The 27,793-nt window shown below is 51.6% G+C and overlaps 1 protein-coding gene across 1 annotated transcript; it reads left to right on the top strand.

Annotated features, from left to right (window-relative positions):
- SLC22A20 (solute carrier family 22 member 20) lies at window positions 857-27,218 on the top strand. The gene is made up of 10 exons (XM_003122540.3): window positions 857-1,805; window positions 1,898-2,001; window positions 3,874-4,028; window positions 7,396-7,564; window positions 8,526-8,649; window positions 9,748-9,863; window positions 15,994-16,208; window positions 18,946-19,054; window positions 19,220-19,423; window positions 26,620-27,218. The coding sequence occupies exons 1-10, from the start codon at window positions 1,431-1,433 to the stop codon at window positions 26,714-26,716; spliced, it is 1,668 nt and encodes a 555-aa protein (XP_003122588.1). The 5' UTR covers window positions 857-1,430; the 3' UTR covers window positions 26,717-27,218.

The raw sequence follows: 27,793 nt of genomic DNA, 5'->3' as shown, positions 1-27,793 counted from the left end.
CCAGCTGTTCTTACCAGAGATAAGAGTAGGTTGAGGTGGGGGTAGAGGTGGGGGTGGGACAGTGCGGGGAGGGGTGAGCCACAACCTGGGGCAGCATCTGCAGGGCAAAGGCTGTTGGAGCCCAGGTGAGGGCCGCCCTTGACAGCTAGAAGCGCAGAGCCTCAGGCAGTCCTGAGCCTGCCTTCTGTCTCTGGGAGTCCCTGGGCCAGGTCCTACTGGCCCTCAGCAGCCTCCTCAGTAAGGGGAGTGGCCCCTCGCTTCCGGGGGAGCCTGGGCTGGTTTGTGAGAGGGACTGGGGGATGGGGGTGGCAGAGAAGGGGGCAGGTGCACGGGGCCCCACCCGCCCAGTTCTCTGTACTGGGTTATCTGATGCGAGGGCGGGAACACTGTGGGTCTGGATGAGCAGACACCCCAACTCCCCACAGGCCCCCCGCCTGAGTGCAGGTGGCGGTGGTTGCCCTATTTGGGCCTTTATTTTTTTTTTTTGGAATTTAGTGATTTTTATTTTTTCCATCATAGCTGGTTTACTGTGTTCTGTCCTTTTTCTACTGTCCAGCAAGTGACCCAGTCACACATACACGTATACATTCTTTTTTTCACACATTATGCTCCATCCTAAGTGACTAGATATAGTCCCCAGAGCTATATATTTGGGCCTTTTTTTTTTGGTCTTCTGAGGGCCGCACCCACAGCATATGGAGGTTCCCAGGCTAGGGGTCAAATCGGAGCTGTAGCTGCCGGCCTCCACCACAGCCACAGCAACTCGGGATCTGAGCTGCATCTGCAACCTGCACCACAGCTCATGGCAACGCCGGATCCTTAACCCACTGAGCAAGGCCAGGGATCGAACCCGCAATCTCATGGTTCCTAGTTGGATTCATTTTCCGCTGCACCATGGCGGGAACTCCTGTTTGGTCCTTTTTTAAGGACTTTTTCCCAAGTGTCTCCTGTGCGGGCCCCCAACTTCCTGGGAAGTGTGGGGAGAGGCAAGGAGCTATAATTGCTGGTCCCCCGCCACAGGTGACCAAGTATTTAAGACTCTGGCCTCGGTGGAGCCCAGTGACAGGCAAGCTGGAGGTGGCCTCTTGGAGTTCCTCACTGTGGCCTCCAGAGAAGCTGGGAGGATGAGATGGCGCTGGGGTCCCCGCCGAGAGGGCCATGGGCAGGGGGCTTCGGGGTGGCCCTCTGGGACCCCTGGGAGGTGAGAGTGAGAGAAGGCAGGAGAAAGCGCCTGGCAGGAGGGGACGCCCTGCAGGCATGGGGACGCCCGAGGCCACCTGCGAGGTGTAACCGGACCCCTCTGAGTTGCCGGACTCAGACACGGGGCGTCTGCGGTCCTAACCCCGGCCTGATCCTCCACCTCCCAGGGCCCCGTCCCAGCCCCTTTACATAAGGCTCTGCAGGCTGAGCCTCCGGTCAGGTCCGTGGCCATGGCCTTCACAGACCTGCTGGACGCCCTGGGTGGCGTGGGTCGCTTCCAGCTGGTCTACACTGCCCTGCTGCTGCTGCCCTGCTGCCTGCTGGCCTGCCACAACTTCCTGCAAAACTTCACGGCCGCCGTGCCCCGCCACCACTGCCAAAGTCCCGCCAACCACACGGTGGCCACCGACAATGACTCAGGGGCCTGGCTGAGGGCCACGGTACCCCTGGACCGGCTTGGGGCCCCCGAGCCGTGCCGGCGCTTCACAAAGCCTCAGTGGGCACTTCTGAGCCCCAACGCCTCTGTCCACGGGGCGGCCACGGAGGGCTGCCACGACGGCTGGGTCTACGACCGCAGCGTTTTCCCATCCACCATTGTGACGGAGGTGAGAGGGGGCCGGGGTGTTGGGGTGGTCTGGGGTGGGGGTGGGTGCTGCCGCCAGAGGTCAAGACTGGAGCATCCCTCCCACCCCTGCAGTGGGATCTGGTGTGCGAGGCCCGCACCCTCCGCGACCTGGCTCAGTCCATCTACATGACCGGGGTGCTGGTGGGCGCTGCTGTGTTTGGCAGCCTTGCGGACAGGTGAGCCTTCGGGGGTGAGGGTCCCAGTCTCCTGAGCTTCTTAATTTTTCTTTATTAAAGTGTATCCATGTATTTTAAAAAGAGATAATACATATGATACGTTCACAGGGTTCAAAATTCCAGAAGGGAGTCCCCATTGTGGCACAGTGGGTTACGAACCCGACTTGTATCCACAAGGATGCGGGTTTGATCCCTAGCTTCATTCATTGGGTTAAGGATCTGGTGTTGCCGCAAGCTGTGGTGAAGGTCACAGCCACGGCTCCGATCTGGCGTTGCTTTGGCTGTGGCCTAGGCCAGCAAATGCAGCTCTGATTCGACCCCTAGCCTGGGAACCTCCATATGCAGCAGGTGCAGCGCTAAAAAAAAATAAATAAATAAATAAAAATTCTGGAAGGTACAAGAAAATGTGCAGGAAGCGTTCCCCGTCTCTCACTCCAGTAATTTCTGGAAGCAGCCTGGTTTCTATGTATCTTACAGAGAGACTTTATGATTTTATACAATCCAAGCAAATGTGTGTATATGCTCTGCCCCACCTTTGCTATACAAATGCTGGCATATTTGTATAAAATGACTGGTACACATGATTCTGTACCTGTCACCTGCCCACATCCAGGCTGCATCCCACTGTGGATGAGCCACAGCTCCCAGGCCCATGAGGATGGCGAGACGCGGGGGGAACGCATCTCACACCAGCCTGAGGAGTCGGCTCCCCGGCCCCCTCGACCCTCTGTCGTCTTTTCCCTTTCTTCCCTTCTCTCTCCCCTCCCCGCAGCCCCTCCTCTCACTGTTCAGTTCTGGGGGTCCCTCTCGGACGGCAGACCCAGATCCTATCACAGCCCCGGTCACCCCATGTTATGACACATCCAGCCTTTCTTATCCACAGTGTCTGGTTTGTCACCAGCCTCCAGCTCAGGCCTGACACTTGGAGGTGGTCAGTGGACATCCGTGTAACAGAAGGAAGGAAGGACTGGGTATATCGCGGGGTGTGGGGACAGGACGTGCTGCCCGCCTGGCCAAGCTGGGGCTCCGGCTCTGGACATCTAGTCTCACAAATGGCTCAGTGCTCTGGCCCTGCTTTCCTGGCCCCGGACCCCTCTGAGGTGTAACAGCCCCCGCCCCACTCTCGCCTCCCCAACATGACCAGTTCAATGAAGACTTGACCCTGGGGTCCTGCTCAATCCATCTGGGCCCCCCACCCCCACCGAGGGCTCCCCCCTGTGAGTTCTGGTTTGAGGCCTCATTTCCACCAGAATCTGGCTCAGGGCCCGTCCTTCTCATGAGACACTGCACCTGCCTCAGTGTCTTTGCAGAATCTCTGCTTTTCCCCAAGCCTAGGACTTTAGGGTCTTGGGAGGGCACCAGAAACACTCCTTGAGTGAAGGAATGCAGGATAAGGAGTTCCTGTTGTGGCTCAGGGGTAATGACCCGACTAGTATACATAAGGACACGGGTTCAATCCCTGGCCTCGCTCAGTGGGTTCAGGATCCATCATTGCCATGAGCTGTGGTGTAGGTGGTAGATGTGGCTTGGATCTGGCATTGCTGTAGTTGTGGTATAGGCCGGGAGCTGCAGCTCTGATTCGACTCCTAGCCTGGGAACTTCCATACACTGCAGGTGCAGCCCTAAAAAGAACAAAATTAAAAAGAACGCAGGAAGAAACACATCTCTTCATCCTCACACTTCCTCCACTCCATGCTTCTTGCTTCCTGGTTCTGCCAGTGCCTGGGTCTCAGCCAGTGCGCTTCTATTACAGAAGAGCAGCTTTCAAACGTGGGGGGCGGGGGTAGCTTCCTCCTACCCTTCCTCCACGACCCCCTGGGGGATGCTGCTGCCACCCCAGGACCCTAACCCTGTGCCCATGGCTGGGCTCAGGCTGGGCCGCAAGGCCCCCCTGGTCTGGTCCTACCTGCAGCTGGCAGTTTCGGGGGCGGCCACGGCGTACTTCGGCTCCTTCGGTGCCTACTGCGTCTTCCGGTTCCTGATGGGCATGACCTTCTCAGGCATCATCCTAAACTCCCTCTCTCTGGGTGAGTCCGGCCAAGGAGCGCCTTGGCGGGGAGGGGGCTCTCGGAAGAGGGGAGGGCAGCCTCATCGCGATAGGTCTTTCCTGTTTCACTGTGTTGGGATTCTCAGCCGATGACCTCAACTCAGAGCCTCCTACCAGGGTTCTCAGGTGACCAGGATCCTCGGCAGTGGCCCTGCCAGCAGTGACCCATGGACCCCAGGTTGTGATTTGCCCATCTGCAAGCTGAGAGGGGGGGTTCGTCTCCTGCGTGTAACTCAGCAATAACCACTTATAAGGACCTACTGTGTGCCAGGCTCAGTGCAGGACCCAGTATGGGAACACAGAAGCGGGGTGAGACTCAGTTGTCCTCAGGGCGGTAACCAGGCCTGAGAGGATGTGGCTCCAATAGGGGCGGGGTCTCCCGGGGATGCAAAGGTGGTGACTCCTTCGTGCCACGGTGGAGACCCGGGCTTCTGGGTGCCAGGGGGAATGTCCCCACCCCCACAGTGACAGGGTCAGTCGTCACCCCAGGCTGGTTCCAGGCAGCTCCCAGATGGCTCTGGCAGAGAGTACCACGGGCCGGGGAAGCCCACCCTGGACTCAGGAGCGCCACCTGTCTGTGTGCCCCTCTAATTGTGTGCTTTGCTGCTGAGGTCTCCTCTAGGCTTCAGGGCAGATCTGAGGGATCAGATTCTGCTGCCAAAAACAAGGTGGATCTTTCACCCCAGGGTGGGGGGAGCCTTGGGCTCAGAGAATTGGAATATGCACCAGGCCGCACTTGGACGCCTCCCTCCCCATGTCAGGACATCGAGGGGGCTCATGGCCCACCCACCTCATTCTTTGGGGTGGGCGTCTGGCCACAGCTTGTGGAATCTGAAGGCAGGAACGTCCATCCAAGGTCCATCTCCTGCTGAAATCACCTCTATAACACACACCCATCCACACACACACACACACACACACACACCCCATCCACACACACACACACACGCACCTATACATACACACACCCGTACACATACACACACCCTACACATACACACACACCTGTACACACACATACCCGCACACACACACAAGCCCATACACACACACACTACTAGGTGCAGGTAACAAAGCAGATCCCGCTCCGTGAAGTCTATTCTTTTGTGGGAAGACAGACAAACCACACAAACAAGTGAGCTGTGGAGGGTGTCGGAAGCGATAAGAGCTGCAGAGGAAAAGTAAAGGCCAGAAAGGGAATGAGAGAGGCCCCGGGAAGGGGGAGCCGGGGAGAGTCTGCAGTGTTGTGGGCTCAGGGACAGGCCTGGCTGAGAAGAGGTCACTTTGAGCCGAAGCTGGAAGAGGGGGAGGGGGGAGGGGGTGTCTAATGGGCCCAAGTGCAAGGAGGTCCTTGTCGCTGGAGCAAAGCTGGGCTGGGTGACACTCAGGTCAAAACAACAGGGGGCAGACCCTTGGGCATGGTGGGCATTAAAGATATTGGCTTTGGGAGTTCCCGACGTGGCTCAATAGGTTACGAACTGAACTAGTATCCATGAGGATTCGGGTTCGATCCCTGGCCCCGCTCAGTGGGTTAAGGATCTGGAGCTGTGAGCTGCTCACTGGAAAGAAGCACCTTCTTCCGTTAAACTGGTTTGCTTCGTAAGCATGTGCCCCGCTTTATTTAACCAGTGCTCCGTGGACAGACGTTTAGATTATTTCCAAGTTTTGCCATCTGCAAAAAAATCATGTCGTTAAGAGCCATCATATTCCCTTTTCTACCAGCTGTTCACATCCTTTGCCCATTTTTCTTTTGGTTTATTGGTTATTTTGCTACCAATTTTTTTTTTTTTTTTTTTGCTTTTTAGGGCCATACCCAAGGCATATGGGGGCTCCTAGGCTAGGGGTCTAATCGGAGCTACAGCTGCCGGCCTACACCACAGCCATAGCAACTCCAGATCTGAGCTGCATCAGCAAATCACACCGCAGCTCATGGCAACTCTGAATCCGTAACCCACTGGGCAAACCCAGGGATGGAACCCACAACCTCATGGTTCCTCATTGGATTCAATTCTGCTGAGCCACTATGGGAACTCCATTTTGCTACCAATTTTTAAGAATTCTTCCAGGGAGTTCCCGTTGTGGCGCAGTGGTTAATGAATCCGCCTAAGAACCATGAGGTTGTGGGTTCCATCCCTGGCACCACTCAGTGGGTTAAGGATCAGGCATTGCCGTGAGCTGTGATGCAGGTCGGAGACGCGGCTTGGATCCCGCGTTGCTGTGGCTGTGGCTGTGGCATAGGCCGGCAGCTATAGCTCCAATTAGATCCCTAGCCTGAGAACCTCCACATGCCGCCATTGCAGCCCTAGAAAAAGGCAGAAAATTAAAAAAATTTTTAATTAAAAAAAAATTCTTCCAATATTAAGGAAATTCACCTTTATTATTTGAGTTGCAATTTTTTCTTTGTCTTTTTTTTTGCTGATGTTATGACTCTGCATATGGTAGGGTTTTTAATGCAAACACTTCTTATTTTTATGAGGTCAAGATTGCTGGTCTTTTCCTTGTATTGCTTCTGTGTTTGTGCCATTCTTGGAAAAGCTTTTCTTCACTCTATGATTGAAAAAAGAAAAATCTACAATGAGTGTTTCTTTTTTTTTCTTTCTCTGGCCGTACCCACGGCATGCAGAATTTCCCCGGGCCAAGGATCAAACCTACACCACAGCAGTGACAACACTGGATCATTAACAGACCACCAGAGAACTCCTCACCAATTTCTTCTAATACTGTGGTTTTAATTTTTTAAATTTTTTTTATTTTTATTTTTTGGCTGCACCCTCGGCATATGGAAGTTCCCAGGCCAGGGATCAAACCCGCGCCTCAGCAGCAACCCGAGCCACTGCAGAGACAACAACGTATCCTCAACCCGCTGCGCCAAGGCAGGGACTCCTCATTTTTAAATTTATTTGTTTTTTTTTGTCTTTTTAGGGCCACCTCTGTGGCATATGGAAGTTCCCAGGCTGGGGGTCAAATTGGACCTGAAGCTGCCGATCTACGGCACAGCCACAGCAACGCCAGATAGGAGCCAAAATCTGTGATCTACACTGCCGCTTTCGGCAACACCAGATCCTTAGCCCACTGAGTGAGTCCAGGGATTGAACCTGCATCCTCATGGATACTAGTCGGGTTCTGAACCCGCTGAGCCACAACGGGAACTCCTACGGTGGTTTTTAGATTTAGTTTTTTGGTCCGCCAGGAGTTCACCTGAGTGTAAGGGCTGAGGTCAGGATGCCTTTGCACTGGGGTCTCTAGAACGATTTCCAGGGGCCACAGCATCATTATAAAGGGACAAGGTGAATTCATTAGCCGTGTGTGTGATGAGTCTCACCAAGCCTGTTGTGCTTTCTCCGCAGTCGTGGAGTGGATGCCCACGCGGGGCCGGACCGTGGCGGGGGTCTTGCTGGGGTACGCCTTCACCTTGGGTCAGCTCATCCTGGCCGGAGTGGCGTACCTGATCCGCCCCTGGCGGTGGCTGCAGTTTGCTGTCTCTGCTCCTTTCCTCATCTTTTTCCTCTACTCTTGGTATGTCCTGCGCAGAGCGGGGTCGGGGAGGGCACACCTGTGCTGCCTCCTAGGGGAGGCTCAGGGTGCACAGTGACTGGGGCTTGCTGGATGTGGTGGGGACACAAAGGGGGTTGTGCTCACGGGGGGTCCCGGGCTCACGAGGACAAAGCATGGCTGTGGGGAAGCTCCTTGCATTAGTGGGGCCTCCAGAACCTACCTAGGGCTCTGCCTCCATCAGCTCCTTTGCAGCTCACAAAACCCTGGAATCAGAGTTCCCCAGTGGATCAGTGGGTTAAAGATCCAGCACTGTGACTGCTTTGGTGTGGGTTTGACCCCTGGACTGGTAAAATCCACATGAGAGAGTACGGCCCCCCAACCCTCCCAAATCCAGAGCATATCATAGGAGGGGAGCTGGGAGACTGCCCGGAAAGGGTCCATGACTTACTCAAGGCCACACACAGGAGTGAGAACCAGGTTCAAAACCAGATCTCTGGAGGAGTTCCCATTGTGGCTCAGTGAGTTAACAACTGGACTGGTGTCCATGAGGACGCGGGTTCGATCCCTGGCCTTGCTCAGTGGGTTAAGGATCTGGCTGTGAGCTGTGGTGTAGGTTGCTGACGCTGCTCAGATCCCACATTGCTGTGGCTGTGGTGGAGGCCAGCAGCTGTAGCTCTGATTCGACCCCTAGCCTGGGAACCTCCATAGGCTGCAGAGCCTAAAAAGACAACACAAAAAACAAAAACAGATCTGTGGAAATCTGAAGTCCTATGTCGTCTCTAAGGACCCTCCAGAGATTCCCTAACTGATGTGTGGCATGGAAGGGAAGCCTCGTATCCCCCAGTCTTTGTGATTCTACCACCAGCAGGAGGCTTCACCTTTCCTGGGGTCTGAATGATGAGCGCAGGTCTACTTGGGTTTGCGGGGGCGACATGAGCTCCGCCCAGCCCTGGGTCACTCCTCATCCTTCTCTTGGTCCCAGGTGGCTACCAGAGTCATCCCGGTGGCTCCTCCTTCACGGGAAGTCCCAGCTGGCTCTGCAGAACCTGCGGAAGGTGGCTGCAATGAATGGGAGACAGGAGGAAGGAGAAAGGCTGACCGAGGAGGTAGGCGGGTCCAGTGGGCGGAAGGGGAGGAGTGGTTTCCAGTCTTGTCATAGGATTTGGTGGCTTCCTGGGACTCACCCACCATCCAGGCAAACAGGCTGAGAATAAACAGAGCAAGAAGAGTCCCAGTGCAGCAAAGAGGCTTATCTACTGAATGTGTGATCTGGGGTAAATAATTTAACCACTTGGTTCATCAGTCTATCAGTCTGTGCAATGGGGAGATAACCCTTTCACATTCAGCCCAAATTTAAATAAGGTAATAAAATAAAACTCAGGAGTTCCTGCTATGGTGCCGTGGAAATGAATCTGATGAGGAACCATGACGTTGCGGGCTCGACCCCTGGCCTTGCTCAGTGGGTTAAGGATCCTGCATTGCCCTGAGCTGTGGTGTCGGGCACAGATGAGGCTCAGACCTGGCGTGGCTGTGGCTGTGGCGTAGGCCGGTGGCTACAGCTCTGATTTGACCCCTAGCCGGGGAACCTCCATATACCTCGGGTGTGGCCCTAAGAAGCAAAAAGAAAAAAAAAAAAAAAAATTCAAAGACATTATCAAAGAATCAATAAAAAAAGGCTCCTTTATTATAAATACCACTTATAGTAAGGTAGTTGCCACCTGTTTTGCTAAGGGCTTTAAGAACACAATCTCATTTAGTGCCTCACTTTTACGCATAAGGAAACTGAGGTCTGGGTTATCAAGTTACCCGACACTGTGGATCCAGAAGGGGACAGACAGGGAAACAGTAACGCAGGTAGTTTGCCTAAGAACGCGCAGCAGGAAGTGGCAGAGCCAGTTGGAACCCGTGCTCTTAACCCCTTGTGCAGCCGGTCTTGCAATGCCAGGAGGGGAAGCACGGGTGCTTATTTCAGCCGAATCAGTGGGCAGCCCAGGAGCCTTGGGACGCACATTGGAGCCTCCGCTTCATCTCAAAGCCCTGGAGACGGCCTAGCGAGTGGCTTCAATCCTAGGATGGGGAGGAGCCTGGTCAAGCATCCGGCCGGGGACTTGGACCTTGGCCCTGCTCTCCACAATGAAGGAATACCCCGCAGGGAAGGGGATCCCAGACCCCGCCCTTCTGCTGATCAAACTTTCCTTGCCCAGGTGGTGAGCGCCTACATCCAGAGTGAGTTTGCCAGTGTTCGCACCTCCAGCTCGGTCTTGGACCTCTTCCGAACCCCGGCCATCCGTAAGGTCACATGCTGTCTCATGGTGGTGTGGTAGGTGATTGGTTCATGCCCATGACTTTGACTTGAGGCAAGGACACACCTTTGTCCCCACTGACAAACTCCTTTAAAAAAAAAAATAAATAAATAAATAAATAGGAGGTCCCGTCGTGGCACAGTGGTTAGCGAATCCGACTAGGAACCGTGAGGTTGCAGGTTCGATCCCTGGCCTTTCTCAGTGGATTAAGCCTCCGTCGTTGCCATGAGCTGCGGTGTAGGTCACAGACGTGGCTCAGATCCCGCGTTGCTGAGGCCCTGGCATAGGCTGGTGGCTACAGCTCCGATTCGACCCCTAGCCTGGGAACCTCCGTGTGCAGCAGGAAGTGGCCCTAGAAAAAGACAAAAAAAAAAAAAAAAAAAAAGAAAAAGAAAATTATAGTCGATTTGCAATGTTGTGCCAGTCTCTGCTGTATAGCCGAGTGACCCAGACCTACAAATACATAAGTTCTTTCTCTATTATCTTCCATCATATTTTATCTCAACAGACTGGATATAGTCCCTTGTGCTAAACAGGAGGATCTCATTGCTGGTCCACTCTAAATGTAATAGTTTGCACCTACTAACCCCCAACTCCCAGTCCATCCTCCTCCCTCCGCCCTCCCCCGTGGCAACCAAAGGTCTGTTCTCTATGTCTGTGAGTGTTTCTGTTTTGTAGATAGATTCATTTGTGCCATATTTTATTTATTTTGTCTTTTGAGGGCCGCGCCCATGGCATATGGAGGTTCCCAAGCCAGGGGTCAAATCGGAGCCGCAGTTGCCAGCCTACGCCACAGCCAGAGCAACGTGGGATCTGAGCCGCGGCTGCGACCTACACCATAGCTCACAGCTATGCCGGATCCTTAACCCACTGAGCAAGGCCAGGGATCCAACCTGAATCCTCATGGATACTAGTCAGGTTGGTTACCAATGAGCCACAATGGGAAAGCCGTGAATTGCAGTTTTGTCCAGATATATACCTGGGAGTGGGATTGCTGGATCGTATGGTACTTCTCTATTCAGTTCTCTGAGGAACTGCCACCCTCTTTTTCACAGTGGTTGAACCAATACACATTCCCACCAACCCCTCTGACAAACTCGTATACCTACTGCAATGAGCTGAAGAGCCTTGTGAATTTTGTGTGTGTGTGTCTTTTTAGGGCTGCACCCACGGCATATGGCAGTTCCCAGGCTAGGGGTAGAATCAGAACTGTAGCTGCCGGGCTACACCACAGCCACAGCAACACCAGATCCAAGCTTCATCTGTGACCTACACCCAAGCTCATGGCAACACCGGACCCTTAACCTACTGACCAAGGCCAGGGACTAAACCTGCATCCTCATGGATTCATTTCTGCTGAGCCACAACAGGACTCTGGGCCTTGTGATTTTAGTCCCATTCCCCGCCCTTTCTCCAGTGCTTTCTGAGCATCCAGGGTCCTCTGGTCCCCTGCTGGGTGCTGAGGTATGGTCATGCATGAGACATCCATGCTGATTTGGGGACCCCACATCTGGGAAGTGGGTCTCATCTGGGTGGGGACACCTTTGGAATCACTGAGGCATCATTTCTAAAATGCACCTTGTCCCATCCTGCTATGCCCTGGGTGCTCTCCAAGGGATTCTGGGAAGCGTTTCACTTTGGAAAAACACTTGTGTGTCCAGAAGAGGGCAGAGAGGGAAACGGTAATTCCATGAGGTATGAAAGGGTCCCAGTAGCCTTTCTTCCAGCCAGCTGGGGCTGCCGAGGGCATCATTGGGAGACAGCATTTAGGTGGTTTTTAAGATGGTTATTAGAGTTTGCCAGATGAGCAGGAAGGAATTCCTAACTGCATAAAGGTGGGAAATGGATAAAAATACAAAGGCAACCCTTACCTCTTAGATTGGAAGCTGGCATATCCTAAAGTAAGAGGCTGATTTAAAAAAATAAATCAGTGGTTAATGAATCCGACTAGGAACCATGAAGTTGCGGGTTCTATCCCTGCCCTTGCTCAGTGGGTTAAGGATCGGCTTTGCCATGAGCTACGGTGTAGGTTGCTGATGTGGTTCAGATCCCGAGTTGCTGTGGCTGTGGTGTAGGCTGGCAGCCTCAGCTCCAATTTGACCCCTAGCCTGGGAACCTCCATATGCCACGGGTGCAGCCCTAGAAAGACAAAAGACGAAAAAAAAAAAAAAAAAAGACGAGGAGTTCCCGCTGTGGCTTGGTGGGTTAAGGAGCTGATGTTGTCTCTATGAGGATATGGGTTTGATCCCTGGCCTCGCTCAGAGGGTTAAGGATCCAGTGTTGCTGCAAGCTGCAGCATAGATTGCAGATGCAGCTCAGATCCTGTGTTGCTATGGCTGTGGCATAGGCCTTCAATCCCTAGCCTGGGAACTTCCGCACGCTGCAGGTACAGCCATAAAAAGGAAAAAAAAGCAACCATTTTAATTTCACCTGACCCGATGTGATGGACATTTAAATAATAGGGTTGATATTTATGAAGTAAGAAATGCAAGCTATGAGTTCCCATCATGGCTCAGTGGAAAGGAATCTGACTAGCACCCATGAAGAGGCAGGTTCAATCCCTGGCCTTGCTCGGTGGGTTAAGGATCCGGTGTTGCCATGAGCTGTGGTGTAGGTCGAGGATGCGGCTCAGATCTGGTATTGCTGTGGCTGCAGCCTAGGCCAGCAGCTGCAGTTCCAATTAGACCTCTAGCCTGTGAACCGCCATATGCCGCTAGCGTGGCCCTAAAAAGACAAAAAAGGAAAGAAAGAAAGAGAGAGAAAGAAAGAGAGGAAGGGAGGAAGGAAGAACGAAATGCAGGCTATGAAGGACCTGCTCTCTGGAGCAGACCTGGCACTGTCTTCAGTGGTAACCAGCTGGGCTCAGGTAGACCAGATGTCCCAGGTGACCGAGAGCCAGTCAACCAGCCTCTTGTACTTCAGTTTCCTCCTTAGGCACCTGCTCCTAGGGTCCTTGTGAGGATTAAAAACTAAGACATGTAAGCCCACACCTGGCCCTGGGAAAGCTCCCAGGTAACGAGTCACCTCTGATTTGAGTTGGGGTTGTGTCCCCTGTGCCTTGGGGTGTAGGATTGTCCCCTGGACTGCCCCAACAATGTGGCCTGCAGGGTGGTTCTGCTCCTAGGCAGCCTGGGAGCTCCTCAGAACCCAAGTCCAGGGAAGGGACAGCTTTCATTGGCCAGCGAGCGAGCCCCTTTGGTCATTGTCCCCTTTCTCCTGGGAAGAAACAAATCATGCATTCAGATTTCCAGGGTTGAAAGTCCCCTCTTAGATCCTTCTGGAAAGAGTAAGCTAGGGCCCCTTTTTAGCAGCATAGTGATGGATCGGGGTGGTGGTCTTACCAGCAGCGGGGGAGAGTTATCGGTGGAGCCCATCCCTGGGCGTTTCGGTTCCCACACTGGGACCTACCAACAGCATCCAGAAAATTATGCTCCCAGCGCCACAGGGGTCTCTGGGATAAGGTAGGGGCATATATTCCTGGAGGTCAAAAAGGGCTCCTGGGAGACAGAGGAAGTGGCAAACTTTCACAAACTACAAGCGACTCCTATTAAATGCCTTCCATAAACTTTTTTTTTTTTTTTTTACTGGCTTTTTTCTTAAACTACAAAACACTGTGTATTCATGATGAATTTTTTTCAAGCCATTCAGAAACATATAGGCAGTGTAGTGTATTGGTTAAGAGGCAGGAATTTCCTGGATTTTTTTTAGGGCAGTATCTTTAGCATATGGAAGTTCCCAGGCTAGCGGTCAAATCAGAACTACAGCTGCCAGCCTACACCACAGCCACAGCTACGAGGGATCTGAGCTGTATCTACAACCTACCCCACAGCTTATGGCAACGTCAGATCCTTAACCCACGGAGCAAGGCCAGGGATTGAATCCGAAACCTCATGGTTCTTAGTCGGGTTTGTTAACCACTGCACCAATAGGGTAACTCCAGCTTTTTTATGAATATAAGTTTATTCCAAAATGATAGGAAAAAAAATAATAGGAATTTCCTGGTGGCTCAGCTGGTAAAGGATCCAGCATTATCACTGCTGTGGTGTGGGTTTGATCCCTGGCCCAGGAACTTCCTCCTGCCATGGGTACAGCCAGAATAATAATAACAATAACAACAATAATATCCAACAGCAACAGCAAAAAACTCTGTCTCGTGATAAGTGATAAGAGCACTAGGAGGCAAGTGGGAATTTTGTCTTTGTTTTCAGAGCCTCATCTTCCTGCTGATGGACAGTACACGTGGCCTGGACAGGACTTTTCTGTGTTTTATCTCCAATGATGCAGGACATAGTGGTCCCAGGAGCCATGAGGAGAAATGTATCATTTTGGATTAACGGGAACTATACCGGTTTAACATAACTAAGTACGGGTGGGGCTTTCTCTTCCTGAGCTTGAAAGGTCATTCTCACCTAGAGATGAAACTAGGGCAGAGTTCCCATCATGGCTCGGTGGTAACAAACCCAGCTAGTGTCCATGTTCAATCCCTGGCCTCGTTTAATGGGTTAAGGATCTGGCGTTGCCATGAGCTGTGCAGCTCAGATTTGGCGTTGCTGTGGCTGTGGTGTGGGCCAGTGGCTGCAGCTCCAATTCAACCCCAGCCTGGGAACATCCATATGCCGCTGGTGCAGCCCTAAAAAGACAAAAAGAAAAAAAAAAAAAAGGAAAAGGAAAGAAACTAGGGCACACAAGAAAAAGGGACCTTTTTGGCTTGAGAAAGAAAGAGATATAGGGAGTTCCCATTGTGGCACATTGGAAATGAATCCGACTAGTATCCATGAGATTGCAGGTTCGATCCCTGCCCTTGCTCAGTGGGTTAAGGATCCAGCATTGTCGTGAGCTGTGGTGTAGGTTGCAGACGAGGCTCAGATCTGGCATTGCTGTGGCTGTGATGTAGGTCAGTGGCTGCAGCTCCAATTCAACCCCTCACCTGGGGACCTTCATATACTGCAGGCGTGACCCTAAAAAAATAAAATAAAATAAAATAAAATAAAATAAAATAAAATAAAATAAAATAAAATAAAATAAAATAAAATAAAATAAAATAAAATAAATACATTTGTGAAGATCCCAAGTGTGGGAACTCCAGGCCTTTACAGTCAGTTTGACCATAAACTCTCTTGGCAGAAGCAGCTATTTTCTTTCTTTCTTTTTTCTTTCTTTCTTTGTCCTTCCTTCTGTCCTTTCTCTCTTTCCTTCCCCCCTCCCTCCTTCCTTCCCCTCTTTATATCTTTTGGGGTGGAGGGGCTGCAGGCGCAGCAAATGGAAGTTCCCAGGCTAGGGGTGGAATTGGAGCTGCAGCTGCAGCCACAGCCACAGAAATGCCAGATCCAAGCTGTGTCTGAGACCTACACCACAGCTCACTAAGCTGGATCCTTAATCCACTAGTGGGGCCAGGGATCGAACCCACATCCTCGTGGATACTAGTTGGGTTCATTTCCATTGAGCCACAATGGGAACTCCAGAAGCAGCTACTTTCAGGGGCAGATTTCTCAGTGACCTTTGGGAGACACAGTGAGGGTTCTATGTTCTATGGGGGACTTTTTTTTTTTTTTCTTTTTAAGGCCACACCCGAGTCATATGGAAGTTCCCAGGCCAGAGTAGAATCAGAGCTGCAGCCGCTAGCCTACACCACAGCCACAGCAATGCTGTATCCGAGCCACATCTGTGACCTCTGCTGCAGCTGGCAGCAACACCGGAGCTTTAACCCACTGAGCAAGGCCAGGGATCAAACCCACCTCCTCATGGATACTAGTCAGATTCTTAACAGGCTAAGCTACAGCAGAAACTCCCTGGAGGAGCCTCTTGGAAGGTTCTCATTTACTTCCTCCAACTCTTGATATGATGCCCAGATCAGCCACGGAAGGCTGGAGGTGCAGCGGTTAGAGCGGTGCTGACCAGGAAAGAAACGCCCACTCGGAGCCCAGGGACTCAGGGGAGCAGGTGGTTGGAAAGGGATGTGGGTGGAAGGTCCCAGGCTCCAGGGCCAACGTTAGAGCCTTTGGAGACCAGGAGGGGGTATCCTGCAAAGTCAGGGGGGTGTAACTCCCTGAGAGAGGAGTCTGGCGTCATCCATCCTTGGGCGCCCTCCCCTGGGTGCAGAACAGTGAGCCCCGGGATGAAGCTGGACCGTTCTGCTGCCTCTCCCAGGTTCTCCAACTCCCTGGCTTACTACGGGCTGGCCATGGACCTGCAGAAATTTGGGCTCAGCGTGTACCTGGTGCAGGTCCTGTTCGGGATGATAGACGTCCCGGCCATGCTGGTGGCCACCACCACCATGATTCACGTGGGCCGCCGGGCCACCGTGGCCTCCTTCCTCATCCTGGCCGGGCTTATGGTGATCGGGAACATGTTTGTCCCAGAAGGTGAGCCATCCGCTTCTGCCATGACGTTCCGGGAGCTTCCGGGGTGTGGGGGCTGGTGGCAACAAGCACAACAATGAAACAAAGCTCAGGGAGGTGCTTCTGGATCTGGAAAGAAAATGACAATCCACTAGCAGAGTTTTTATTAAGCATTTAGGACCCAGTAACAGGGTCAAGATGGAGCATCTATAAAGGACATGAGTCTTGGAGTTCCCTTCGTGGCTCAGCAGTTAACGAATCCGACTAGGATCAGTGAGGACGCAAGTTCGATCCCTGGCCTTGTTCAGTGGGGTAAGGATCCGGCTTTTCTGTGAGCTATGGTGTAGGTCACAGACATGGCTCGGATCCTGCGTTGCTGTGGCTCTGGCGTAGGCAGGTGGCTACAGCTCCAATTTGACCCCTCGCCTAGGAATTTCCATATGCTGTGGGTGTGGCCCTAAAGAGCAAAAAAAAAAAAAAAAGATTTGGTCTTTGGCCTCAAAACATTAAGTGTCTTGCCAGGGAAATTAGACTGACCCAGGAGAGGCAGAGGGCTGGTTGGCGTGTGTCCACCTGGAGCCTGGCCAGGCAGCATCTTAAGCACGGAGGAGTTAGGGTCTGAACCTGACCCGGCTGGCCCTGGAACAGTGGTTTGTAAAGCTGGCTGTAATCAGCACCGCCTGGAGACCTTTGACGATCCCCAGCAACCGTGGGCTCTGGGCCAGTGCAATCAGTCTCAAAGAGCGGAACCCAAACCTCAGTATTTAAAAATTGTCCAGGAGTTCCCGTTGTGGCTCCTTGGGTTAAGAACCTGACCATTTGAGAAGTTCCCATCGTGGCACAGTGGTTAACAAATCTGATTAGGAACCATGAGGTTGTGGGTTCGATCCTTGGCCTTGCTCAGTGGGTTAAGGATATGGCGTTGCCGTGAGCTGTGGTGTAGGTTGCAGACACAGCTTGGATCCCACGTTGCTGTGGCTCTGGCGTAGGCCAACAGCTACAGCTCGGATTAGACCCCTAGCCTGGGAACCTCCATATGCTGTGGGAGCAGCCCTAGAAAAGGCAAAAAGACAAAAAAAAAAAAAGAACCTCACAGTTTGAGGTTTGATCCCTGGCCTCGCAGAGTGGGTCAAGGATCGGGCATTGTCACAGGCCATGGTATAGATGGCAGAGGCGACACAGATCCAGAGTTGCCATGGCTGCGGCACAGGCCAGCAGCTGCAGCTTCAATTCTACCCATAGTCTGGGAACTTCAATGTGCCATGGGTGCAGCCCTAAGAAGAAAAAAAATAATAATAAAATTAAAAAAAAATTTTAATTGTCCAGTGATTACAGCCAGAAGCCAGGATGGTACACCAGAGCTCTGAGCATGTGCTAAGCCGAGGGCCCAGCTGTGACCCCAGTTCTGCCACCACAGCCTTGGGCAGGTTGTCTGATTTCTCTGTGCTTCAGTTCCTCCTCTGTAAAATAGATAATTATATTGGTATTTGGATATATTTTCTTCCAATCTTTTTTCCTATTTGTAGGTTTTATACTTGACATAATTGAGATATATATATGATATAAATAAGATTATGTGTATATTTGTACAGATATTCATATACATAAAGCATATCCTTTTTCACTACATGTGGTAACATAAATCTACTTATCCCTGTTAGTATAAATATTTCATGATACTAATTTTTTATTACTACTGAATATCTCACCTGATTGGTGTTTTTCAACTCTAGCTGCACATTAGACTCTCCTGGGACCTTTACAAAAATACCTAAATTTGAGTCTGACCCTAAGAGTCTCTTTTGTTTTTTGGGGTTTTTTTTTTTGTCTTTTTAGGGCCACACCCATGGCATATGGAGGTTCCCAGGCTAGGGGGTAAATTGGAGCCATGAGCCACTGGCCTACACCACAGCCACAGCAAAGTGGGATCTGAGCCTCGTCTGCAAGCTGCACCACAGCTCACCACAAGCCGGATCCTTAACCCCCTGAGTGAGGCCAGGGGTCGAACCTGCATACTCATGGATGCTTGTCAGATTCACTTCTGCTGAGCCACAGCGGGAACTGCCGAGGCTTTGATATAATGGAGATGGGGCAGGACCCAGGTGTAGGTGTTTTATAAAATCCACCCCCACCCGACTCCAGGGTGCAGCCACAGCTGCCACCAAATCCAGAGGATGTGCCATAATTTCTCCAACCACTGCCCCGACGTTGGGTGTGGGCATTGAATGTTTGCTGTTGATAGCCAGCAGCACAGTGAGAGCAGCAAACTTCCAACGCCACTGAGCACTTTACACTCATGGCTTATCGTCAACTTTACGACGAGCCCATGAAGCAGGTGCTGGCCTTTTTCCCCCTTTAGTGATGAGGCTAGGGAGGCTCAGCCAGCTTAAGTCACAGTGACCGGCGACACCCAGCTGGGTCAGACCTGAGATGTGAACCCAGGCCTGACTCCACACCTTGTCCCGGCTGCCGGCCGTCCTTGGGGACAAATGGAAATAAGAGAGAAAGGAGGCAGAGGTCAGAGAAGGGCAGTGTGGGGCTTCTGGGTCCCAGCCGGCGAAGTCCCATCCTCCTCCAGGCTCCGTATCCCCCTCCCCCAGCACTGCCCCCCTCCCTCTTCAGGCTTTGAGGCGCACCCTCTGCCTCTCTCCCCCACCCGACTCCTCTTGAGTCCTTCCCATCCCCTCCTGCCCCCCTCTGCCTCTCTGCTCCCCTTTCGGGCTCTGGGCTCCCCTCCAGCGCTGCCTCCCCCTCTCCCCAGATATGCAGATGCTGAGAACGGCCCAGGCGGCACTGGGCAAAGGCTGCCTGGCCAGCTCCTTCATCTGCGTGTACCTGTTCACAGGAGAGCTGTACCCCACGGAGATCAGGTGGGTGCGTGGGAGGAAGCCCTGGCTCCAGGTTGATGCCTGCCAGGCTTGCTGAAGCAGGACCCTCTCTCTGCCCTGCTCTGCCCCTGCCACCCAGGACCTGGCACTCCCTGCTTTCTGGGGGTCCCGGCCACCGCTGCTGACCAGGCCACTTTCCTCCAACAGGCAGATGGGGATGGGCTTCGCCTCAGTCAATGCCCGACTCGGGGGCCTGGCGGCGCCCCTGGTTACCATGCTGGGGGAGTTCAGTGCTGTCCTGCCACCCATGGGCTTTGGGGCCACCTCGATCCTGGCCGGGCTGGCCGTCTGCTTTCTGGCTGAGACGCGCAACCTGCCCCTGCTGGAGACCATCGAGGCGATGGAGAGGAGGTAAGGGGCGTCTGGGCACCGTGGCCGTGGGTGGGAGTTGGGGGCAAACAGGCTGCAGGCTGAGTGTCCTCCAGCTGCTGCTAAAACACTGTGGGCCAGTGACAGCCCCTCCTGAGACACCAGCGTCCTGCCCGCCTCCATCTCCGAGACTCGGCTTGCCGCAGCGAATGGAGAAACAAAAATAAGAATGAACTGTGTAACAGGAAAAGCAGAACTATGCATTGAATCGAAACCTGGCAGAGAAGTGGGGTGATGGTTTTTTGGGGGGGCCACAGTTTGAAGCAAAGACAGGCCCGTGTGGGTTGCCTGGTGGGCAGGGGTTTTGCCCCCAGCATCCTAGCAACAGAAAGGGAGATTTTGTTAATGGTTTTTTTCCAAAGAGGACTAGGAATACCAGTTCCTCGGAGAAAGTAAACCTTTGTGGAACTAGGACTGGAAGACTTTTCTTTCATGGGTCTCCTCGGGGAGGTCCCTGTGCAAGGAGACAGCAGTGTCTTTGACAATGATTCTAAAACAAGCACCAGGGGGACCTGATAAGGCTTTTCAAAGCATTTTTCAGCAACGTGGGCTCAGTGAAGACCCTTCGTCTTGGTGGGGTGGGGGCGGGGATTGGGGGAGAGCTGGTCCAGCTTGACCCCACAGCTGAACCCATCTGTCCCCAGAGGCCTGTGTGGGTGGGCTGTGCTTGCGTCTCTTAAAAACAGTCCCCATGGGAGTTCCCACTGTGGCACAAACGGGATGGGCAGCATCTTAGGAGCGCTGGGACGAAACTTCCATCCCCGACCCAGCACTGTGGTTTAAGGATCCAGCGTTGCTACAACTGCGGCTCAGATCTGATCCCTGGCCTGGGAATTCCATGTGCCATGGGGTGGCCAAACAATTAAAACGAAGCAAAGATTCCCATCAGCCTCTTGTGTCTAACGTGAGTGATGGACGGAGGCTGGACTCAGCTCAAGGGTATGTTCCTTTGACGAGTCCGGTCCATGGTCCCTCCAAAATATATTTTGAATCTGCCCACTCTCTTCACCCTCATGGCACCATCTCCTCCCAGCCACCACCATCTCTTGGCCGGACAATTTCAGAAGCCTCAGACCGTCTCCTCTTTATTCACCACGGGTGGGAAAGGCTTGTCGTGGAGGGAGAATCAGGCCATTCCTCTCATCAGAGCCTTTCCTTGGCTCTCTTGTGCATTGAGGATAAAAAAAGAAATCTTACAGAACCCTCAGGGTCTGACCCTGCACGCCTGCCCATGATCAACCTGGCCACCACCGAGGCTGTTCCCTCTGTCTGGGATGCTTTTCCCTTTGTTCTTAACCTACACTCATCCCACAAGACAGATGTAGGTCCAGGTGCTCTGGGGGCTGGAAAAGTATGTGTCAATGACTCAATCCAGAGCCTGTTCGCAATTGCTCTGAGATGTTGCCCGAGGGCCCCAAATACATTTTTTAAAAAATTGGAGACGTGTCTTCCCCAAATACAACAGAGAGAACCACTGTAGTGGTTTGGCCTGGGCATTTTTAAAATCAGATTTTGCTTACCCTGGCTATAGAAAAATCCAAGTAATGCCAGATGAAATTCTAGTTTAGGGGTAACATCGTTTCCTTGACCTTGTCGGGAACGATTATAAAACTACAACATGTTGTAACTGGATATGAACCAATTGAATTTTGGAGACCGTTTACTGAAAGTAATTTTTGTTGTAGAAGTAGTTGACAGCAAGCCATTCTTACAACAATTTGCAGCTGTTTGGGTCTGTTCTAGCTGGTGCTGTAAGGAGTCCCTTCCTCTCAAGGGTGAGGAAGAGCTCACACAAGCTGAAAAACAGGAAGCTCGCTTAAGCTCATCAAAGTGGTTGCATATTTTGTATTGATTATTTATTGTTTATTTTTTAAATTGTGTGTGTGTGTGATTTGGAACAATCTCAACCTTAACAGAATTTCTGGTGCTGGACAAAACTTTTTTTGCTGCAAATATGGAGAAATATGTTGATATCTCTTTCAAATATATTCGTGTGAGAGTTCCCGTTGTGGCTCAGTGGGTTAAGAACCTGACTAGTATCCATGAGGATGCAGGTTTGATCCCTGGCCTCGCTCGGTGGGTTAATGATCCGAGGCGTTGCCATGAGCTGCGTGGAGGTTCCAGATGAGGCTTGAATCCCAAGTTGCTGTGGCAGCTGTAGCTTTGATTCGACCCCTAGCCTGGGAACCTCCATATGCAGTAGGTGCAGCCCTAAAAAGAGAAAAAATGCAAATACATTCATACGTATTTTCTCCAAACAAGGGTATTCTCCTACCTAAGCACAACATAACCATCACAGTCAGAAAGTTAATGTTGCTCTACGACTACCATTTCATCCTCAGACCTCATTCAAGGCTCGGCAGTCTTCCCCAACAATGTCCTACAGAGCAAGAGGATCCGGTTTAGAATCTCACGTGGCATTTAATTGTCGCATCACTTTCAGGCTGGAGGAGGGCCTCTGCTCTTTGACTTTCATGACTCCAACCGCTACACGCGGATTTATGACTGGAAGAACTAATAAGACTTCACAATAAGCACAATAAGCCTGAAATAAGCGCGTTCATTTACGGCTTTCAAAAGACAAAGGACACGATGCAGGCAAACATCCGAAAGGCCCAGGGCACCCAGGTGCTCCTCCCAGGGTCCCCGCAGTTCCCAGGATGCGACTCACCCCTGCATCACAAAGCCAGCAGGATGGACATGAGGCATCTCCATCTCAGAGAAGCCAAGCACAGGTTACAGAGCGGGTAACAGACCAGGTTCTGTAACCTGGTAAACCAGAGGCAGACCATGAATCTATCCTTTTTGATAAACTGTGTAAACATTATTGGTAGGGGCTGCCTCCAAGGGGAGGTTCAGACTTGATCAGGGCAACCGCACATTGTGAATTACCTGCTTGTGTATTTCACCCTCATCTTGGTTGATGGTGGGTGTCATTTCTCCGAGTCTCCTGGTTCATTTTAGTAGAGAATGGTATTTAGGAGCCAAGATCTAGGAGTGAGGTGCTCATTGTTATGTGGGTTGTTCTGCTTTCAAAGCTGCTCAGGGGTCAGAGGTTCTTCTTGACCATTCTTGTCCACCTGAACATGAGATGGAAACAACTGAATGTGTGTTGGTTTGTTGGAAAAAAGGGTGACGTTGGGGAAGAGGAGGCAAGGGACGGCTTCTCTCCATGAGACAGTCAATTGGAGTTTCAGGTATTTGAACAATAAGAATTCAGAACTCCTCAGTCCATCTCATGTTTCTCAATTTCTAATCTCATCAAATAATTATGAGCGCCAGTCACAGGCCTGGGATGTTAAAGATTAAGAAAGCAAGAAAAAAAAAAAATGCCCGTTTCCAAGATTCAAGTTACCCAACCCCAAGACGGCGGCAGGCCAAGAGGGATTAGCTGTAACACAATCGTAACACGGTTCCTGAAGTACAGATAAACTGGACTTCCTCCAGACTTACTTCACAGGCCAACAAAAGTCCATTTGTACATCATTTATTTCTATGTAAATTCCCAGATCCTTCATTCATCACAAGACCAGATACTGTTTCTTCAAAAAGGTCTGAATTCCTGGTATGGTCCTGAGGTCAGCCACTGCAACCCAGCTGGCTTTATGCCATACTTGGTTGGAGCAACACAGCAAAGGAGAAGTTGACTAACCCTGTTCAAGAAAATCCTTTTATGTAAGAACAGAACTTTCACAAAGGAGGAAATGCCAATAGGAAGTAAACAGAGGAAAAGTACCCACCTCGGTCATACTCAAAGAAATGCAGTTAAAACCAGGAGGTGTCCTGTTTTAAATATCCACTGAGGGGAGTTCCCTGGTGGCTCAGTGGGTTAAGGATCTGGCATTGTCAGTGCTGTGGCTCAGGTTGGATCCCTGGCCTGGGAACTTCTGCATGTTGTGGGTGTGGTCGAAAAAAATAATCCACTGAGGAGAATTTTTCAAACTAAATAACAGTCACTGCAGGAGCTAGCTATGTGGGTAGCAGGGAGGAAATTCCTGCAACCTTTCTGGAAGATTCTTTGGTATTTCAGATCATGACTTGGAAAACTTTTCACGTTCTTCTAAGCAACAATGGCATTTCCAGGACTCTACCCTAAAAAAGTAAGCTGAGTGGAAATGAATCCAATTAGCATCCATGAGGACTCGGGTTCAATCCCTGGTCTTGCTCAGTGCGTCAAGGATCTGTGAGCTGTGGTGTAGGCTGGCAGCTACAGCTCCAGTTCGACCCCAGCCTGGGAACCTCCATACGCTCCAAGTGCGGCCCTAAAAAGACAAAAAAAAAAAAAAAAAGCTGAAATCTGAACCAAGTTTATTTTTTTTTATTTTTTATTTTGTTGTTGTTGTTGTTGCTATTTCTTGGGCCGCTCCCGCGGCATATGGAGGTTCCCAGGCTAGGGGTTGAATCGGAGCTGTAGCCACCAGCCTACGCCAGAGCCACAGTAATGCGGGATCCGAGCCGCGTCTGCAACCTACACCACAGCTCACGGCAACGCCGGATTGTTAACCCACTGAGCAAGGGCAGGGACCGAACCCGCAACCTCATGGTTCCTAGTCAGATTCGTTAACCACTGCGCCACAACGGGAACTCCCCTGAACCAAGTTTATTTACAGGGATATTCATCACCATGCTTAAGGTACCAGAAAAAAAAATGTAAAGTCTCCAAATAGGCAACAAAGTAAATAAATTAGGACACACTGTACATGTGCTTTAGTTAAAAGTAATGTTGACGATGGAGTTCCCGTCGTGGCGGAGTGGTTAACAAATCCAACTAGGAACATGAGGTTGCGGGTTCGATCCCTGGCCTTGCTCAGTGGGTTAAGGATCCGGTGTTGCCCTGAGCTGTGGAGTAGGGCACAGACAAGGCTAGGATCTGGTGTTGCTGTGGCTCTGGCACAAACTAGCAGCTACAGCTTTGACTTGACCCCTAGCCTGGGAACCTCCATTTCTGGGAGCGGCCCTAGAAAAGGCAAAAAGACAAAAAAAAAAAAAAAGAAAAAGTAATGTTGATGAAGAGCTTTTAGTGGGATGGGGAATGTTGACACTATGCTACTAAACAGTATTTATAATTACATTTGATATTTTCCTAATTATGTCAAGAAACAAAGACTCGAAAGAGAGGGATATGGATCCGGCACTGCCGCAGCTGCAGCGTAGGTGACAGCTGGGACTCAGATTCGATTGATTCCTGGCCCAGGAGCTTCCATATGCCAAGGGTACAGCCAAAAAAGAAAAAAAAAATAGGCTTGAAAGAGAGAAAAATACGTATTGTATTGGTGATAGCGGTTGCTTCCAAGTATGAGTGACGTTTTATTTTTTTTTCTGGCTGCTTTACATTTAAAATTTTTCTCCAGAGTTCCTGTTGTGGCTCAGTGGTAAGGAACCAGACTCGTATCCATGAGGACACAGGTTGGATACCTGGCCTTGCTCACTGGCTTAAGGATCTGGGGTTCCTGTGAGCTGTGGTGTAGGTCTCAGACTCGGCTCAGATCTGGCGTGGCTGTGGTGTTGGCTGGCAGCTGCAGCTCCGATTGGACCATAGTCTGGGAATGTCCATATGCCACAGGTGCGGCCCTAAAAAGACAAAAGACCAAAAAAACAAAAAAAAAAAAAAAAAAAAAAAAAAAAAAGTGGAGTGAACCCAAGGTCGGAAGTGTAGGCAGGTAGAATGAGAAAAAAAAATGTTTGTGATCATGTTAAGACGTGATCGCTCACAAAAAAATGGCTTAAACATTGAAATAGGTTAGAGACAGAGGAGGGAAGGTAAAAGTAGCGATAAAACTATTTTGAACATTGAAAGTTCTAAAAATGGAACCAGCTGAACCCAAACAGGAGAACTTGGCAAGCTGTGTTGAGTGCAAACAAGAAGATAACAAAAACCAAGGTGATTAATTAGAAAAACAGGAGTTCCCATCGCGGCTCAGTGGTTGATGAATCCGACTAGGAACCATGAGATTGCAGGTTCAATCCCTGGCCTTGCTCCGTGGGTTAACGATCCGGCGTTGCCGTGAGCTGTGGTATAGTTGCAGACACGGCTTGGATCCTGCGTTGCTGTGGCTCTGGCGTAGGCCGGTGGCTACAGCTCCGATTCGACCCCTAGCCTGGGAACCTCCATATGCCGCGGGAGCGGCCCAAGAAATAGCAACAACAACAACAAAGACAAAAAGACCAAAAAAAAAAAAAAAATATATATATATATATATATAAACAAACAATCCTTTTTTTCATTAGAGGAGGACACAAAGGGAAGGAGGTGGGAACACAGTAATTTCCGAGACTAGAGGATTCAATGAGGAAGCAGCAGCATTGGATCAGGTCAAGGTCAGAAAGCCCTGGGGGCAGCCCTCGGGCCACTGGGAGGCTCGTGCCAGTGACACACACACCGCCCCCCCCCCCTGCCGCCCTGCACACCTCCCAGGCTGGCTGACCTCTACCTGGGGTGGGGGAAGAAGGACACTGGCAGAGCCCCGTCCTTCACTGGTGCCCCTGGTCCACAGGAGAGCTGGCCCAGCAGCCGTGATTGAACTGAGCCTGGCCACCCCACAACCCTGCTCACCAGCTGGGTTGACCTGGGTGTGTGTCTGGCCTCAGGTCCTCATTGGGAGACACTGCAACTCTGCAGCCTCTCCAATCTGGCTCTTACCAGCCAGGCCAGCTTCTGCCGGCCATGGACTTGAGGAAGGGAACAGGAGGGAGCAGAAGGGACAGTGGGAGGATGGCCACAGAGGTCCCCGCGAGGACTAGAGGAAGGGCCGCTGTGACTCCACCCTCCTTGGGGACTTTGGGACTGTGGAGACACAGCTCCTATACTGGGTACAAACACACTCTTTTTTTTGTCTTTTTGCCATTTCTTGGGCAGCTCTCGCAGCATTTGGAAGTTCCCAGGCTAGGGGTCGAATCGGAGCCATAGCCACCAGCCTACGCCAGAGCCACAGCAACTGGGGATCTGAGCCGTGTCTGCAACCTACACCACAGCTCACGGCAACACCGGATCCTTAACCCACTGAGCAAGGGCAGGGACAGAACCCGCAACCTCATGGTTCCTAGTCGGATTCGTTAACCACTGAGCCACGACGGGACCTCCCCAAACACATTCTTGATGACCACGCTCACACACCCGCCCTCGCCGCCTCCTGCCCCTTTTCATGCCATTTTCCCATTTGCCTTTTTCATTTCAACAGAGTCAAAGGGGGCCTTTCCGGGAAAGATGCAGAAGAGAAGGGTGAAGAAATTTCTCTTCAGCAGCTGGGGGTTTCTCCCCTCAGAGAAACCATCTAAGCTGCCAACAGCCTGGCACTTGCCCGCACCACCTCTCCCGGTGTCCAGCTTCTCCTGACGCTGACGGGGGCAGGACGGGGCGAGGACTGCCGTGGCTCTGCAAACCCGGGAGAGGGAGCCGCCCACACCAGGGCTGGGGCTGCTGGAGAGGACCGGCCAGCGGCAGCCAGCGGGCTTTACGGCGCCCGGGGACCGAAGGAAGCGCTGTCTTCTTTTCCCATCCCCGAATCTCCTCCTTCACACCTCTCTGTTCATTCCTGTCCACGTGAAGATGCTGTGTCTGTGCAGGGTTAGTGTGCCACTTCCACCCCCTGGTTGTCCCTGGAACAGCCCCCGCCTGCTTGGCTCCAGGAACGTCCAGAACTCATTGTGCTCATGCGATTGATATTAACTCCTTCCTGCCTCATGTGATTAAAGCTCTTCCTGGTGTGTAACTTACATCCTCCACGGACACATGTCTCCAGGGCAGTGGGCCTCTCGGGTGGTACATGCTCAATAGGCAGTTGATGGGAAAATGATGAATCCAGACTCAGAGCAATGGATAGAGACCTCCGCCCATCCCTGGCAGCCCTAGGGATTCCACTTCACAGAAATGGGATGTGGTTCAGTTTCTCAGAAGCCGTGCGGGGGGACCAGTCCCTGGTGTAGCACAGCATCCCTCTGAGCCCTGATCCATTTCCAGCCCAGATGTTGGACATGTGCCTGCATCCCTGACCCTGATCTTCATCAGAACTCAGATTAGATTCGGGAGGGGCAGCTTTGGGCCTGTTTCCTTATCTCATCCGTTCCTCCTAGAGTTGCCAGAAATTTAATTAGTTTGTCGCTCAGCCCCCTACAGCCCAAGGAAAGGCACAATCTAGGGAGGAAGTAGGACTATCACTCTTTGGGCAGGAACCACTGCATCTGCCACGTTGCCAAGGTCAGTCTTTCAGCAGGTTGGCCTTGGAACAGCGCTTGAATGAGCCTCTCCAAAACGCTGTCCCAAGGCCTTGGCATTGATGCATCAAATCCTCAATCCCTCCCAAGAATTCAGCCCTCGCGTTCAGCTACACGCTACATGATCTGTTGTATTCAAGT

Source organism: Sus scrofa, chromosome 2 (assembly GCF_000003025.6).
Source record: "Sus scrofa isolate TJ Tabasco breed Duroc chromosome 2, Sscrofa11.1, whole genome shotgun sequence".
In the NCBI taxonomy this organism is placed as follows: Eukaryota; Metazoa; Chordata; class Mammalia; order Artiodactyla; family Suidae; genus Sus; species Sus scrofa.
This window is presented reverse-complemented; position numbering and strand designations above follow the sequence as displayed.

Coding starts and splice junctions, on each gene's coding strand:
- SLC22A20 (XM_003122540.3), top strand. CDS start 1,431: ATGGCCTTCACAGACCTGCTGGACGCCCTGGGTGGCGTGGGTCGCTTC. Junction 16,209..18,945: donor GAACATGTTTGTCCCAGAAG/GTGAGCCATCCG, acceptor CCCTCTCCCCAG/ATATGCAGATGCTGAGAACG. Junction 19,055..19,219: donor CTGTACCCCACGGAGATCAG/GTGGGTGCGTGG, acceptor TTCCTCCAACAG/GCAGATGGGGATGGGCTTCG.